The sequence below is a fragment of the Lactuca serriola genome, chromosome 7 (genome assembly GCF_051521515.1).
Source record: "Lactuca serriola cultivar US96UC23 chromosome 7, Lser_US96UC23_V15, whole genome shotgun sequence".
Taxonomy (NCBI): Eukaryota; Viridiplantae; Streptophyta; class Magnoliopsida; order Asterales; family Asteraceae; genus Lactuca; species Lactuca serriola.
This window is the reverse complement of record NC_136414.1, coordinates 81,343,252-81,358,592: the sequence shown is the minus strand read 5'-3', so window position 1 is coordinate 81,358,592 and position 15,341 is coordinate 81,343,252. Positions and strand designations below refer to the sequence as shown.

Genomic DNA, 15,341 nt, shown 5'->3' with positions numbered 1-15,341 from the left:
ATTCTATAAATTATTTTAAGTTACGATTAACCAGCTGTTTTTTACAAATTCAATTTTATAAACATAAACAAAATGGGTTATATATAAAATTCTTCATTAGATCCCATGGAAGGAAAAATACACCCCATGACTAACGAATGAACAAAATTGAAAGAAATCGTAATAAATGGTCCATTTAATTCCATCTAGCATTAGCAAACCCAACATGTTTTTTTTTTCCATTCCCTCCCTGATTCCATTCTACCAAAAAATCATAGCCACTAGAAACATACCCTTCTCACCAAACAAAAAAGCTAAGCTTGATTTCCGATCATTATAATAGCACATAGTCTACATATAAATATAATCCGCTGCATTTTTGTTAATACTTGGACTCTACCAACACAACATTTCTAATTCACACCAAGAAAAGAAGAAAAAAAACAGTTGACCCTGACCCTGTCATGTCCTGAAAGCAAAAAGGAAAAGACCTACTAAAACAGAGATAAAAAGAACCAACAGTGCAGCTATGATGCTAATATTACTACGGGATTTTTCTAACTGTTTCCCAGAAACTGAGCCTTTGTCACCACTGTTGTTGTTCAAGGATAATGATCTCAATTCTGGGGACACTGGCATTGCTGTTTCCCAGAAGGAATTTGAATTGGAATTGGTGGAGAATTTCATGGAAGTTGCTGATTCTGCTTCTGGCTCCAAAACCATGGATGTGTCGGTTAGAGCTTCCATAGACATCAATTCAACACAATGGTCTTTAACAACCTAATAAACAGAATATTCCACAATTTAGTTAGACCTGTTTTGTTTGAACTTTAAAAAAGAAAAAGGGGGAAGGGGGCTTATTCATAAAAAAAAGGAAAAACCTCAAGTGTTTCAGAAGGCTGTAGGTAGTCACATATATACGTGTCACCCAGCCAAGGGACAAAAACTCTTCGAGGGAAACAAAGACTGCATCCTTTCCTGTTTTAGTTAAACAAAACAAAACAATATTAATCAACCAACATTATGTCATCTCCTGATAAACCAGGTTTAAAAAGACAATTTAAGAAAATAACACCACACTTAGGGAGCCTTTGATTAGTATATAACGAGGGTATTTTGGTCTTTTTATAAAACCATAACATACTTATTTATACTAGCTGACCTTAATGACTGAAGTTGAAGGTGCGGAATAGGTGTCTGAGTTGAAACCTCCCCACCAACATCTGCAACAGAATCCGAATCCAATTGTCCATCAGCCTCATCACAGATGATATCTAATCTACTATGTAGGCTTGAAACGATATCCCCCTAAACAACAAACAACACCCTTAATAAAACCAAAATAAGTAAAAAGTAAGTAGATTGATATTTTGATTTTCTCATACCTTTAAATCAGCCAAAGCTTGTGAAATGGATTCTTTGGAATTAGAGTATGCATAAGAACAGACTGAACCAGTAAAGACCAAAATACCCACAACCTCCTCTTCACTGTATGCTTAAGAAAACAAGAGTGACATATCACATATGTTAACAATAATTTCACAACAAGGTGATTAGGCCTTAGGGAAGGTCAGATAAATACCTTGAAAAGATGTATGCTGCATGAAAGGTATAAGAAATTCAACTTCATGCAACACACCATCAAACGAACATTGCTCATCCGCATTCACCTTCACAAATAGAAAAAATTATGGTCATATTTTATTGGGCTAAATGCATGAAATAGAAACAAAGCAATATATTTTCATTTATTTCTAGAAGACAATTTTACCCTTAAAATTTTTATAAATGGTAGTGAATGCAAAAAAATCATCCGTATTCTATCAATGATTAAACAAACTATAGTAAGGTGTTAATAGGCAAAAACAGAGGTGTTGAGTTTGAATGGTAAGTAACAGATAGATGCATACCAAATTCCCATTAATCAAAGCCTTTGCCCCCTTCAGTTCTTCAGCATGACTTGATATTACATCACGAACAATTCCAGCAAATTTTTTGGGATTTGAAATGCTCTCATGAAATATTGGAAACCTGGGAAAAGACAACTTTTTGTTATTCGTGAATTATTAAAATAAAACACACAAATATAAGACCATCCAACGAAACAGACCCTAAGCAAGTGCTCCAAACCTAGTTGCTCAGTTTTGCAATGTTTGAAAGATTTGATATTGATGCTGATTTATCGAATTTTTAAGGCCAAACAATCAGATTTGAGAAGTCAATGCAAGAAAACTGACTTTTTATATGACAAACAATAGGTCTAAATTCATACCTTATATCAAAGTTGTAAATGCATCTAAACTTCTGAAGAGTGGAAAAAACTCTTCCCATTTTGAAGTCGCATGGGCGTAGGCTGCTTGAGGTTATATTTGAAGACAAAGAGCAATTTCGACATGTCCACCTAACCAACATTACAATGCTACAATCTCAATACAACAACTTTGTTTATATACATTCATAATTGTGTAAAAAAAGAATGTATGAAGTTACTATTAGTTTATCAGATTTAAAATTGAAATTTGCAAATCAATCCCCACCAGATAATATGAATAAAATCAAATCAGCAAGAAATGCTATGTTTCCATTATCATTATTTTTAAATATTTAGCTTTCATATATTAGGATATGTAAGATTTTTTTATAGGCAAGGCTGTTTCTTTTTGACTTAATGAGTTAAACACTTAATCAGAACATTTCTATTTAACTTGATCTGGACAGAATAACTTTATTGGTTAAGCCAAAAAAACCCTGACTTAATGTATTCAGCCAACAACCCTTTTACTTATTTGTCCTTCTTTTTCCCTAGTCCCAACTACTCTCACATTAAAACTGATCAATATTGTTTGTTGGAATGTGTGGTCATTAGTCTCATTAGTCTGGAAAAGAAACAGAGTAACAGACCTCATGTATACAACACTTTAGCTACTTTATCCATACAAGACTTAATGGGAAAAAGAAGAAATGACCCCTAAGAATCTGCAATTATAGGCTGCTAATTAGATATAACAAGGACTCATCTCAAAGAGAAAACATATTTTTTTCCCAAATTGTTTCTAAAATTTTCAGTTACCTGCTTGGACTATAGCTTATGTGAATAAGCAGTCTCTCATCCCAACCAATATCTCTTATCGGTGCTGCATCTGCAACTCCTTTAACAGTCTGCAATAGAAATTACATCAACAACAGGTATATGCATCTATATATACATACCAAACACACACACATATACATATAGGCCCTGTTTCTATGTTCTCGATAAATGACATGTAAAAATCATTTTAGAAAAAGATATTACAAGTTAAGGGAAAGTTTGTAAACAGTTAGAACTTAATGGGAATGATCCTCATTTCTCTGACTTTCTCTGTTAAGTCGTTCTTTCTTCATCAAGTCAAAAAGATACTAAGAACTGTGACTTGAAGGAAAGAACATGAGTAGACACAAAGTTTAGTTTTTAATAGAATGAAATTAAACCTGGCAGAGCACTAAAGTCGAATTCTTGAACAAACTTTCATTCATCCATATGTAGATGCCAACCACCTTCATGCCACCAACTAGCATTTTTGAAACCTGTTCACAATTCCAAAGGCAACTCAAACAGTCAAACATAAAAGCTCAAGTAGAATAAACAGATTTAGACCACTCAATTTTATAACAGAAATGAAAACATGTATGATACAAAATTCAAGCATACATCCAATTCACAAAATCCAAGTAAATCATGGATCTTTAGCTGCTTTATATTAGTAGTCAGATGCTTGAGTTGAATTGTTAGTTTCACAATTGAGTCAATCTAGTATATCTACATTTCATTCTTCAAAATGCATGTGACCTTTCTCATATTGTTCTAACACTGTGATTCATATAATTGTGTTTCAAGCACTATACTTGTAGCTGCCCAAAATAAGAAACCGATCAAAGCTAAGAATTAAGTTGAAGATATCGAACCAAACCTGACGAGCATGTTCAGCGACCCAATCCTTATCAATGGACAAAGACGAAGAAGAATCCGATTGCGTTTTGGATTTTGATCCTCCTTTCTTCTTGTTGTTATTATCATCTTTGCTCTCGATGATCCAAGAAGCTGCTTCTCCGGCATCGTTTAACGGCGTGGGGACTAAATCAAACACAAAACCTCTATCCAAACTTGTACTTATCTTCCCAATCACCAGCCCTACCTGTCAAAATCACCAAAATTGTTAACAAACTACGTGTATATGTGTGCGTCAGTCAACACATACACAATGACAGAGAAGAAGATAGGATTACCTGGCAGGAGAGACGGGAATGGCTGAGGCGGTCTTCAACGGATTTGAGCTGGATTTCTTCTCCGACCACCGCTTTCACCATCGTCGCCGTCGTCCTCTGCACTTGATCAAATACCAATCTGTTCGGTTTTGTTCGAAACGAAATTAATTGGGCTCATATATTGAACTTCACCTAAAGTAGGTAGTGGGCTTTTGATTAGGCCCAATGATCGAAGAATACCAAGAATTAGGCATGTACAAAAAAACCGGTTCAAGATCCGAACCGGTCAAAGAACCGGTAAACCGGTCCACAGTGAAACCGAACCGGTTTGAGAACCGAACCACTGGTTTACATCCGTTCGAGATTTTAGTCGTTGAAACCGGTTTAGAACCGGTTTATATCGTGTGAACCGGTATAGAACCGAACCGAACCGGTTTAGACCCGGTGTAACCGGTTTAGATAGGTTCGACTAATTTTTTGAGTGAACCGATTTGAACCGAACCGGTTTGAGGCTGAACCGGTTTTGCTTGGCTAGAGAGTGAACCGAACCGGTTTACTGAACCGGTTCGGTTTGAAAAAAAAAACCGGTTTGTTCACCCCTACCAAGAATACCAAGGTAGTTTGGTACTCTAAAGAAACCAAAACTTTATGGCCAGACATTTGGGTAAAGTGGATTATGTATGTGAAAAAATTAAGTTCAGTCCAACTAAAAAAAATAATAACACTTGTCACATATTATATTTGTGACAACCCAAATTTATTGTCGTTACATAATCCCGTTTTCACTAACGGAATTCGTCGTTATGTATTAATTTCCGAAATATTTGGAGTCGTCAATAAATAAATATCTGTTTACTTATATTTTCTTGGCAGTATCATTTTAGTATAAGTAAATATAACTTGTAAGTGTTAACCCCGTTTAACCAAATAAAGTTATATTATCTTTCAACCACTTCACCCGGGTAAAAAGTTTTAACCCCGTTAAACTTTAGCATCGGGTAGCCGTGTACCGGGTGCAATACCCAAGGCATACTTAAGGAAATTGAATGCCACTCTACACCCTTTTACCACCCCAAACATACACTCTCTCACTACTTTCTCTCTCTAGACCCGATTCCGACTCCAAAACCGCGAATTTCGGCTTCCAAACGTAAGAGTTTCTTCCCTAACTTATTCTAAACATGCATCAATTTGTTTATAGCTCAAAAATCGTGTGAATGAGTCATGATCAAGGAGTTTACGGCCTAAGAAGCTCCTTAGGCCGTAAACACCCTAAAGATGGCCAAAAGTCCCCATTTTTCTTCTTTTAAGCTTGGATACTAGTTAGGGGTTATACCTAGGAGCCTTTGATCATCAAAACCATAAGTTTTAGAGCACTAAAAAGGGTTTACGGCCCAAGCACATGCTTAGGCCGTAAACACCCTTTTTCCATGTTAAAAGTCTCATTTTCCTTCCCTTAGGCTTGTATACTAATTAAGGAAATAGCCTAGATGAGTTTGGACATGAAAACACAAGCTTTTAAGGTCTAAAAGAGGGTTTACGGCCCAAGCTTGTGCTTAGGCCGTAAACACCCAATTTCAATGTTAAATGGCCCCAAAAACTCATCTAAGGCATGTTGGAATTTAGATATGATCTTAGGAAATGCTTAAGGCCATTAAGCAACACATTTTAGAGCCTAAAAGGGGAGTTTACGGCCAAGACTATGCTTGGGCCGTTGTAACGCCCGTAGATTAGGGCTAGTCAATTTAGAGACGATAAGCATCAAAAATGACTTTTTGATGGAAGATTATTTATAAGGATTAATCTTAACCAAGTTGTAGTATATGTCACAAGGTTTCCGTGCATATAAAGAACGCTGAAATCCGAGTTATAACGAAGAAGTTATGACTTGTCGAAGTTTCGCGACAGAACCGGCACGACCAAGCGCGACCCAGCGCGACGTAAATAGTGAATTTAAGGTAGATAGATATCTATCCTTAGTGATCTAAACGAGAGTCGAAGATTTCTTCGATAGTAGTCCAACGATAAAAAGACAGACGAAAATGGAGTTCAGATGAAGGAGTTATGAGTTTATAACGGAGTTTTCCTGTCCCGGCCTACTAAAGATAATATATAAGTAATATACTTATAATCTATTAAAAATAAAGTCAAAATTAGCCAATGGAGTCTAAACGAGAGTTGTAGAGCATAATCTCACCTTCGCGTCGATATAAAGAACGTCGAAAACGGAGTTTGTATGCGAAAGTTATGAATTTCTGAAGTTCGGGGCGCGAAACCCCAAAACTGTCAGAGACCACGACGTGGCAAGCAGTGCCACGACGTGGCAAGTCTCCTGACACCTCCGGGAGTCCCCCAAATGCAACTTGGGATAACGCATGCAGTGACGACCAAGCCCACGACGTGGAAAAAGGTTGCCACGACGTGGCAAGGGCCAAATTTGCCTTATAATAAGATTTGAAGGGCCAGCCGTTTAGGGTTGCTATTTTCTCTCTTATCTCTCCCGTTTTACCTCGATTTGCATGCCAGAAGTACCCCGAAGCCCCGGTATCATTCCCGAGTCCCGAAGCAAGATCCGAAGCCCCGAGAATCCTAAAGAGCGTGATTCCCGAGCCGAAGCTCTGCCCGCGAGAAGTTCGATTTTTGTGAAGATCTTCCAGATCTGCGGAGAGATACTACTTCTACAAGCCGTAGTGCTGTCCGATCATCTTCTGATCAAGTGAGTGTGTAGTTACTTTCTTCTAACACATAAATATTAAGTATTTTCTATAAAATACGTGCTATGTGTATAATATAAAGTTGTTTATACGTGTGGGTGTATAGTCCCTTTCATAAACACGGGTATAATACAAGTATTGTTTGAATGTATTAAGTATATATGTTTGGGAGAGTGTGTGGTTACTTTCTTCTAACACATAAATATGAAGTATTTGTTATAAAATACGTGCTATGTGTTTATATATTGTTGTTTATTTGAGATGAGTATGGAATGAATGTTTTATATAGTTTTTAAATGAGTTAAACTGTATATGTATTTTATATCTACAAATATGTTGGGTAGAACATGGGTAGATGAGATAGTTGGTATGTGATAAAATGATGAGGTATGAATGATGATTAAGAATGATATTGGTAGAGATGCGCTTGAGAATAATATCGATAGATGCACCAAGTAGTAAATGTCGTGATCTTGGCAGACGCGCCAAATAGAGATTGTCGTAACAATAGTAGATGCGCTTATAGGGTAATCTTGGCAGATGCGCTTATAGGATAATCTTGGCAGATGCGCTTATAAGATAATGTCGGCAGATGCGCCTAAAAGAGAATGTCATAAACCTGGCAGTCGCGCCTCATAGTGTATGACGTAATCCTGGCAGAGGCGCTTAAAGGATAATATTGGCAGACGCGCCTTATGTAGAAATGGAAGCTTGTGCTAATTCCTTAGGTCAATCCTTAGGAATGAATGAAGGAAGGATAGTTGATTAATAGGGTAAAACCTTAAGAAATAAAGAAGATAATGGTGATGGGTAATTGGGTTGATTGTTTAATGGTTGAATATAATAATTATATTATTGTGGGTCGAAAACCCTATATGCTCACCAGGCTCCCAATGTAACACCCCAAAAATACAGTCTGAAATTTTCTTTAAAAAATAAAAATAAAACCATATTCATCAAACGTCATATAAGAGTCATAAAGAATTTATCTCAAATTATCCAAACAACTGTCAAATATATCAGAGTATAAACATCCCAGGCTGAATAAATGGTGTGTGCACTGCAATCTTCCCGAGCTCCTCCTTTGAAAAGCTGAGTACCTACAACAAAACTGAAAACCGTAAGCACGAAGCTTAGTGAGCTCCCCCAAACCACCACATACCATACCATAACATATAAAGCATCTACTCGGCCTTGCCCACTGCATCGGACCGAAGTCCGGAAACTGCATCGGACCGGAGTCCGGAACTAACCAGGGCCTTGCCCTCTGCATCGGACCGAAGTCCGGAAACTGCATCGGACCGGAGTCCGGAACTAACCAGGGCCTTGCCCTCTGCATCGGACCGAAGTCCGGAACTAACTGCATCGGATCGAAGTCCGGAACTGATTGGGACCTTGTCCCCTGCATCGGACCGAAGTCCGGAACTGACTGAACATAACATAGCATAAACATATCAACTAGCATGAATACATATACTGCATACTGCATCGGAACAGAGTCCGGAACACATAACACAAAACATGCTTGAATCACAAAGACATCAAGCACTCTAACTACTGCATCGGACCGAAGTCCAAAACTAACTGAACATAGCATAACATAATCATAACATATAATCTAAACACATATACCGCATACTGCATCGGACCATAGTCCGGAACACATAACTCATACCCTGTCTGTATCACAAAGACACCAAGCATACTGAACTACTGCATCGGACTGAAGTCCGGAACTACTGCTAACTAAACGGGCCGACATTGTGGCCGTAGACCCGTTCCTACTGGAAGGAAACTCACCTCACACTGCTGAAGTCCCGTAGACACAATCCCACACTGCTGAAGTCCCGCAGACTCCACCCCAGCTGCTGGCTGACAGATTCCCGAACTGTCAACACCAATTAACACCCAATTAATAATTGGATTCTAACACATAACCAAAAATACATGCTTTGGATAATTACTACATTACCCCTAGCTTGGCTTACCCAAGCCCAAGGCCCAATCCATAGGCCCAAATTCAACTAGGGATCAAAGCCCAACATATGGCCCAATTTTCCAAATTGGGCCCAAACCTCTACATGGATATCCCTTAAGGCCCAATTGATCAGTCCAGTCCAACATGTATCATTCTAGGGCCCAATATCATACAACCATCTAGGCCCCAACTATGGCCCAATTTTCCAAATTGGGCCCAATCCTTCATATGGGCCTTACCCTAAAGCCCAACTAATTACTCTAGCCCATTTGATTATTCTCGGATGGCCCAACACAAAGCCCAAGTGAAATTAGGGTTTCACATCAAATGATAACTAGGGTTAAGTGTTTCTTACTTAACCCACTAAGGACTTAACACACTAGGGACTTAATCCATTAAGTCCATTATTGCTTACATTAATTCCTGCCAATGATTATTATTTAATATTCACTTATTAAATAATTCTCGTGTGTGTGCTGATAATCTCTCAAATATTAGTATTTTCTCAATTAGCTCATTAAGGACTTGGTCCATTAAGTTCTTTACTCTACTAGATAAGTGAGATGGAGTGATTGGGCTTAATACATAATCCCATCTCAATGGCCCAAAAGTGGGTCCAATAAGTCTAAGGCCCAAACACTCACAATTAGGGTTTTCTAAACCCTAATTAGGGTTCCTCATCCAAACGCGACCCAATAGGCCCAAAATAAATCTCTAAGCCCATTAGGGTTTGCTAGCGGGGCACCACCCACTACCACCTCGGGTAGTGGTGGTCCATGGCGGCTCACGGCGGCGGCCACCACCTTACGGTGGTGGTTATTATTTTTTTATTATTCAATGCTAATTACAATTACAAACTTTACCCAAAATAATCCACACTCACTAACACACACACTAACTAATACACACACACAACCACACCATGGTGGTTGGCGGCGATACAAGGCGGCAGCCACCACCTCACGGTGGTGGTGGTGGTGGCCTCTCCTCAACTTTTCCGGCCAACCCAAAACACACCCATCATACATTAACTGCAACACATATATCTTCACTCATATCAGAAAAAGGAAACCAACCACCCACTTGGCGGCATACGATGGCGGTGGTGACACAAGGCGACGGCAGCAACGACCTCTTGCGGTGACAGCCACCACCGTGAGGTGGTGGCGGTCCTCTTGTTGGTTCACCGGAAAGCAACAACACAACACACGAGCATACAACCCATGACCGGGAACGAACCGACTTCAACGGGAACAGCATCGTCTGCGGTGGCATTGACGACGATAACCACCATGGCCGGCCGCCATGGTGGTTCTTCACAACCCCATCTCGACTGGACCGTCCACTAGGTGAAACCACCTCGCGAGCCATAAAAAAAAATAGTCACTCAATGGCGTCGACTTAAACTGTAACCCACACGGCAGCCTCAAGACGAGAAACGGCTGCCGGAGAGAACCTTCGTCACAACGAGCTCGCATGCCGACAATATCTTCAACAAAACGCGATGGAACAGATACGATAGGTGCTCCAGCCTCGGAGACCTCCCTAGCAGCGTTGGTCATCGTCGGAAGAGGAGTAGCGGCAGTGGCGACTCAGCGAAGGGGACGGTGGCGCTGGAGTGGGGAAATAAGGTGGAGGCGGTTGATGCTTCATAGTAGGGTTAGGGTTTGCTGTTTCATTAAACGAGAGGGAGGGAGGGGTATCGAGATCTTTGGCTGCATCCATTTGACGAGAGGATGAAGGGATCAGATTCATCCCGTGACTCCAACCAAACTACACCACCAGAAATACACTTTTGGTCCCTCCTCCCCATATTATTTTCAACATAAATCCAAAGCTTACCTTTTAAACCCTGATCCCATAATTTCCTTATATAATAAATCCCTAAATTACCAATAAACCCTTAATCTTTCAAATATTTTCAATTTAAGTCCATTAACTACCAAACAAACCCTGACTTCCGAAATCCTTTTTAATTTAGTCCCAAACTTTCATTTATTAATTTATTTAAATAAACAGGGCGTTACAACTCTCCCCCACTTAAATTAGATTTCGTCCTCGAAATCATTCATTATCGTTCCTTTCACTTCAAACCACTTTAGTAACCTGATCACCATCCTAGGCACACCCTAGCTTCTCAGGGTAGCTATGACCAATCATCACAAAGCCCTAACATCTGCAGGCGAACTAATCCCTTGCAACAAGCTCTCATGTACTCTGTCTGACGTTTGCTATCTCTTGATGATCTGAATCCCTAACAGACCACTCATACTGAATCATTATAACTGAACCCCGCAGTGGGTGTCTGAGAATTACTTAGCAATCTCTTACGGTTATCATACGTGAGATCCTCAAATACCATCACTGATGGAGACCCAAAACTGTCTGAATCCCTGATCTGCCTGAAAACACTAAACTGCCTGAAACTCTAACTGCCTGAACACTGAACTGCCCGAACGCTAAACTGCCTGAAACACTGAACTGCCTAAACACTGAACTGCCCGAACGCTAAACGCGATTGCTACATGATCATTGGTAGCCTTATGTCATAAATGACCTCAAGCAGTCCACTGCTTCTCTGCTTTCTTCTCTGTAGTGGCGCTTCTACAGTCTTATCACTGGCTTAACCATGTCTAATCCGTCTGGGAAACTCCGAAATCCAATCCATGGATTTCCATATCCTTACTGCTATACCTGAAATGGTGAGTACTACTGATCTTTCTACGTCCTAACAACGCACTCACGCTATCTACCAACCTAGTGAGGGCTGCGACTACACCCACAGACTCACATCACTCTAGTACTATCTGCTAATCTTGTGAATGCTACGGCTAAACCCACAGGCTTACAACACTCTGATGCTATCTGACTACTAGTGAATGCTACGGCTACACCCGCAGGCTTACAACACTCTGATGCTATCTGACTACTAGTGAATGCTACGGCTACACCCGCAGGCTTACAACACTCTGATACTGGATCGATCACACACTTTTCTAACTTCCATCTCACACTATCCTCAAACCATACAACCACTTGGGCTATCTTCCTTCCCAATAAGGATGCGAAACTTATCCTAGTCTCAAAACTGCCTCGCTTCTGAATCCTTGGGTGATTCTTCCCCACTTTGATTCAGCTAATGCCCTACAACACACAAAACTGGAAGAATTCCCACTCCTTCTCACCACCCATGACCAATCTGCTAGAAACCACGCTTACCATTGCTAGTGTTTCAACACTAGCTAATCCAAAAGATCACATAACTCTAAAAATTCGAATAAATCTCCGGTAATAACCCGCTAAACCCAGGAAACTCCGAATCTCAATTGGAGACCATCGGAATCCCCCACTTTATCACGGCCTCTATCTTGGCCGGATTGACTAGAATATCCTTCCGATTGACGAGGTACCCCAAGAAATTGCACCCCGTGCAACCAGAACTCACGATTAAAGAACCTTGCGAAAATTATCTTCCTCCTCAAAGTCTCTAGCACCTCCCGCAGGTGCTTCTTGTGCTGCTCCTCAGTCTTGGAATAAACCAAGATGACGTTGTACTTTCCCAATCCCATAATCTAGGGGATTGCTCTATCACTATTCACTAATGCTTCTCGGTATGCAATTGGCATATGACATCGCTTGAAAATGTAATTCAGACACAAACCGAGGATAACACAGGGTTACACTTACTCAACCCTTGGAACAAAAGGCTCCCTTGTGCAGTTTCCCACAAGTGCTGCACCGATTATGACCCCGCTGGCCTCTCAGAAGCTGATCTAAAATCTACGGTCTCCTCCCGAGACCCTTTACTATAAGCAACTGATCTGGTTCCCTCTTAACAATGTGCTCTAAGTCAATATCCCACTCTCGAGCTCTAGAAGTCATATCATTCAGGGTCTTGCACCTCGAGATACTCACAATCTCCCTGCTATCATTCTACAATATGTTCTGATAACTTACCTTCTTCGTTTCCTCATCTGCTACATACTGTGGTACCATATAAGCTCTTTCCTGAGACTTGGTAGTGACCTCTACCACAATCTTAGTCGTCTAGTGGAGATCTAACAACTCTTGTGCCAACTGCTGCGCCTTAATCGCCTGGGCACACTCTGCCCATAATCTGGTCTGGAAGTCATCTCATGGCATAACATCAACCACGTCATCACTCAACTCACTACCAACCACTTCCTATCAATCTCGTGCTCTAACCCTCAGGAGATAGGAAGTAAGTCAGATCTTGTCTCCTTTCGAGACAACGTCTGGTACAAAAAGTGTTGGCAACATCTACCAACCATCTACTGCTAACAACGGGGTCCCTAACCCCCATGACAATCTAAAGCCTCACAAACTCTGAATTCTCGAAACATCAACGTATGGGTTTCTATCATGACTACTATCTCAGTGCAAAATGCACTCATCCTTTCATCACAAATCTCTATAATGCCCTCCTTGATCACACTGAGGATCACAGGAGTCTGGTCAGTGATACTGCGCAAAATTCTCAAATGAAATGAACTCTCTCATCTGATCATCAATCTGCCCGGCTCCAGAGTCCGAGCCTGATCCCCTGTCGACACCAGAACTACCATCTGGTCTACCACGTAGCGTCACTATACTCGGCAACCTGCCATCACTAACATCACAATACTCACCCAATCTCGAGGGATCTCACACACTACAAGTTCCCTGGATTCATCTCAGCCTTCCTTGATTCGAGTACAGATCCTCTGCTTTCAATAGTACGAGCCCATACTACCTTCCACATCTATCCGTACTTTCCTCAGACTCCACCAAGTCACTCTACTGCTACTGATCTCTGCTACTATCTTCCTAGGCTTTCCTAAGGGAACTTCTGACTCCACCTAAACCAGTCCTCAGCTGCTGAAGGCCTCCTTGTAATGCCAATTAGCCACCACCTGAATACCATCACATTCAATGAGGCTCGGATAATCCTTCGAGTAAAAGTCTCGTCCCTACAACGGTTGGACTTAAACAAGAGCTGCGCAATAGGGCCAAATCCAACACTCTGAGATTATTCAACCCTGATCACATGTGGTGTGACGTATTCACCTAATGGCTAACGCCCATCACTCAGAGTCCCACAAAGCACAAAGCAAGCAGCATTCGGATAAAGGAAACATACTCAGGCAAAACTATTCTCATAACGAGAAACTGTACTAGCATACAATGCTAAGCTCATACTATTAGGCATAACCTACACAGGCTATCCTACTACTGTCTACTCATTACTAGCATGAAATTCTTATCAAGCTGAAACACATAAAGCAGGCACATAAGGCATCATCCTAGATCCTTAGTCCTATTCTAGCATGCTGTTCTACTGAAACTGGAGCTGAAACTGAAACTGAAACTGGAACTGATAATCATAACATAACTTGTATGGGTAATTTGGGAGTACTTACTTGAGCTCGGTTGATTGCATACACCACACCCTTTTATCTTTTCAAAACTCTTTTTGCTTTTTCTAAAACTCTTTTCTTTATACTTTTCTAAAATTGTTTTCTTTTCTCAAAATCCTTTTGTAACCATGGTTTTTCTTTGAAAACTCTATACCACTTCCTTAGTTTGAGTCCAGACACACTCTCAAGTATGTCTGAATCCCTCAAACCAAAGCTCTGATACCAACTTGTAACATCCCAAAAATACAGTCTGAAAATTTCTTTAAAAAATAAAAATAAAACCATATTCATCAAACGTCATATAAGAGTCATAAAGAATTTATCTCAAATTATCCAAACAACTGTCAAATATATCAGAGTATAAACATCCCAGGCTGAACAAATGGTGTGTGCACTGCAATCTTCCCGAGCTCCTCCTTTGAAAAACTGAGTACCTTAAACAAAACTGAAAAGCGTAAGCACGAAGCTTAGTGAGCTCCACCAAACCACCAAATACCATACCATAACATATAAAGCATCTACTGGGCCTTGCCCACTGCATCGGACCGAAGTCCGGAAACTGCATCGGACCGGAGTCCGGAACTAACCAGGGCCTTGCCCTCTGCATCGGACCGAAGTCCGGAAACTGCATTGGACCGGAGTCCGGAACTAACCAGGGCCTTGCCCTCTGCATCGGACCGAAGTCCGGAACTAACTGCATCGGACCGAAGTCCGGAACTGATTGGGACCTTGTCCCCTGCATCGGACCGAAGTCCGGAACTGACTGAACATAACATAGCATAAACATATCAACTAGCATGAATACATATACTGCATACTGCATCGGAACAGAGTCCGGAACACATAACACAAAACATGCTTGAATCACAAAGACATCAAGCACTCTAACTACTGCATCGGACCGAAGTCCAAAACTAACTGAACATAGCATAACATAATCATAGCATATAATCTAAACACATATACCGCATACTGCATCGGACCATAGTCCGGAACACATAACTCATA

At 40.6% G+C, this 15,341-nt stretch overlaps 1 protein-coding gene across 1 annotated transcript; it reads right to left on the bottom strand.

Annotated features, from left to right (window-relative positions):
- Positions 1 to 274: 274 nt before the first annotated feature.
- On the bottom strand, positions 275 to 4,379 carry LOC145062646 (oxidoreductase, zinc-binding dehydrogenase family protein). Its single transcript, XM_079010227.1, has 11 exons — positions 4,246 to 4,379; positions 3,930 to 4,154; positions 3,451 to 3,546; positions 3,050 to 3,138; positions 2,252 to 2,380; positions 1,890 to 2,010; positions 1,562 to 1,649; positions 1,365 to 1,474; positions 1,142 to 1,287; positions 861 to 957; positions 275 to 759 (listed from the first exon to the last, which is right to left on the bottom strand). The coding sequence occupies exons 1-11, from the start codon at positions 4,324 to 4,326 to the stop codon at positions 442 to 444; spliced, it is 1,500 nt and encodes a 499-aa protein (XP_078866353.1). The 5' UTR covers positions 4,327 to 4,379; the 3' UTR covers positions 275 to 441.
- Between the last annotated feature and the right edge of the window lie 10,962 nt (positions 4,380 to 15,341).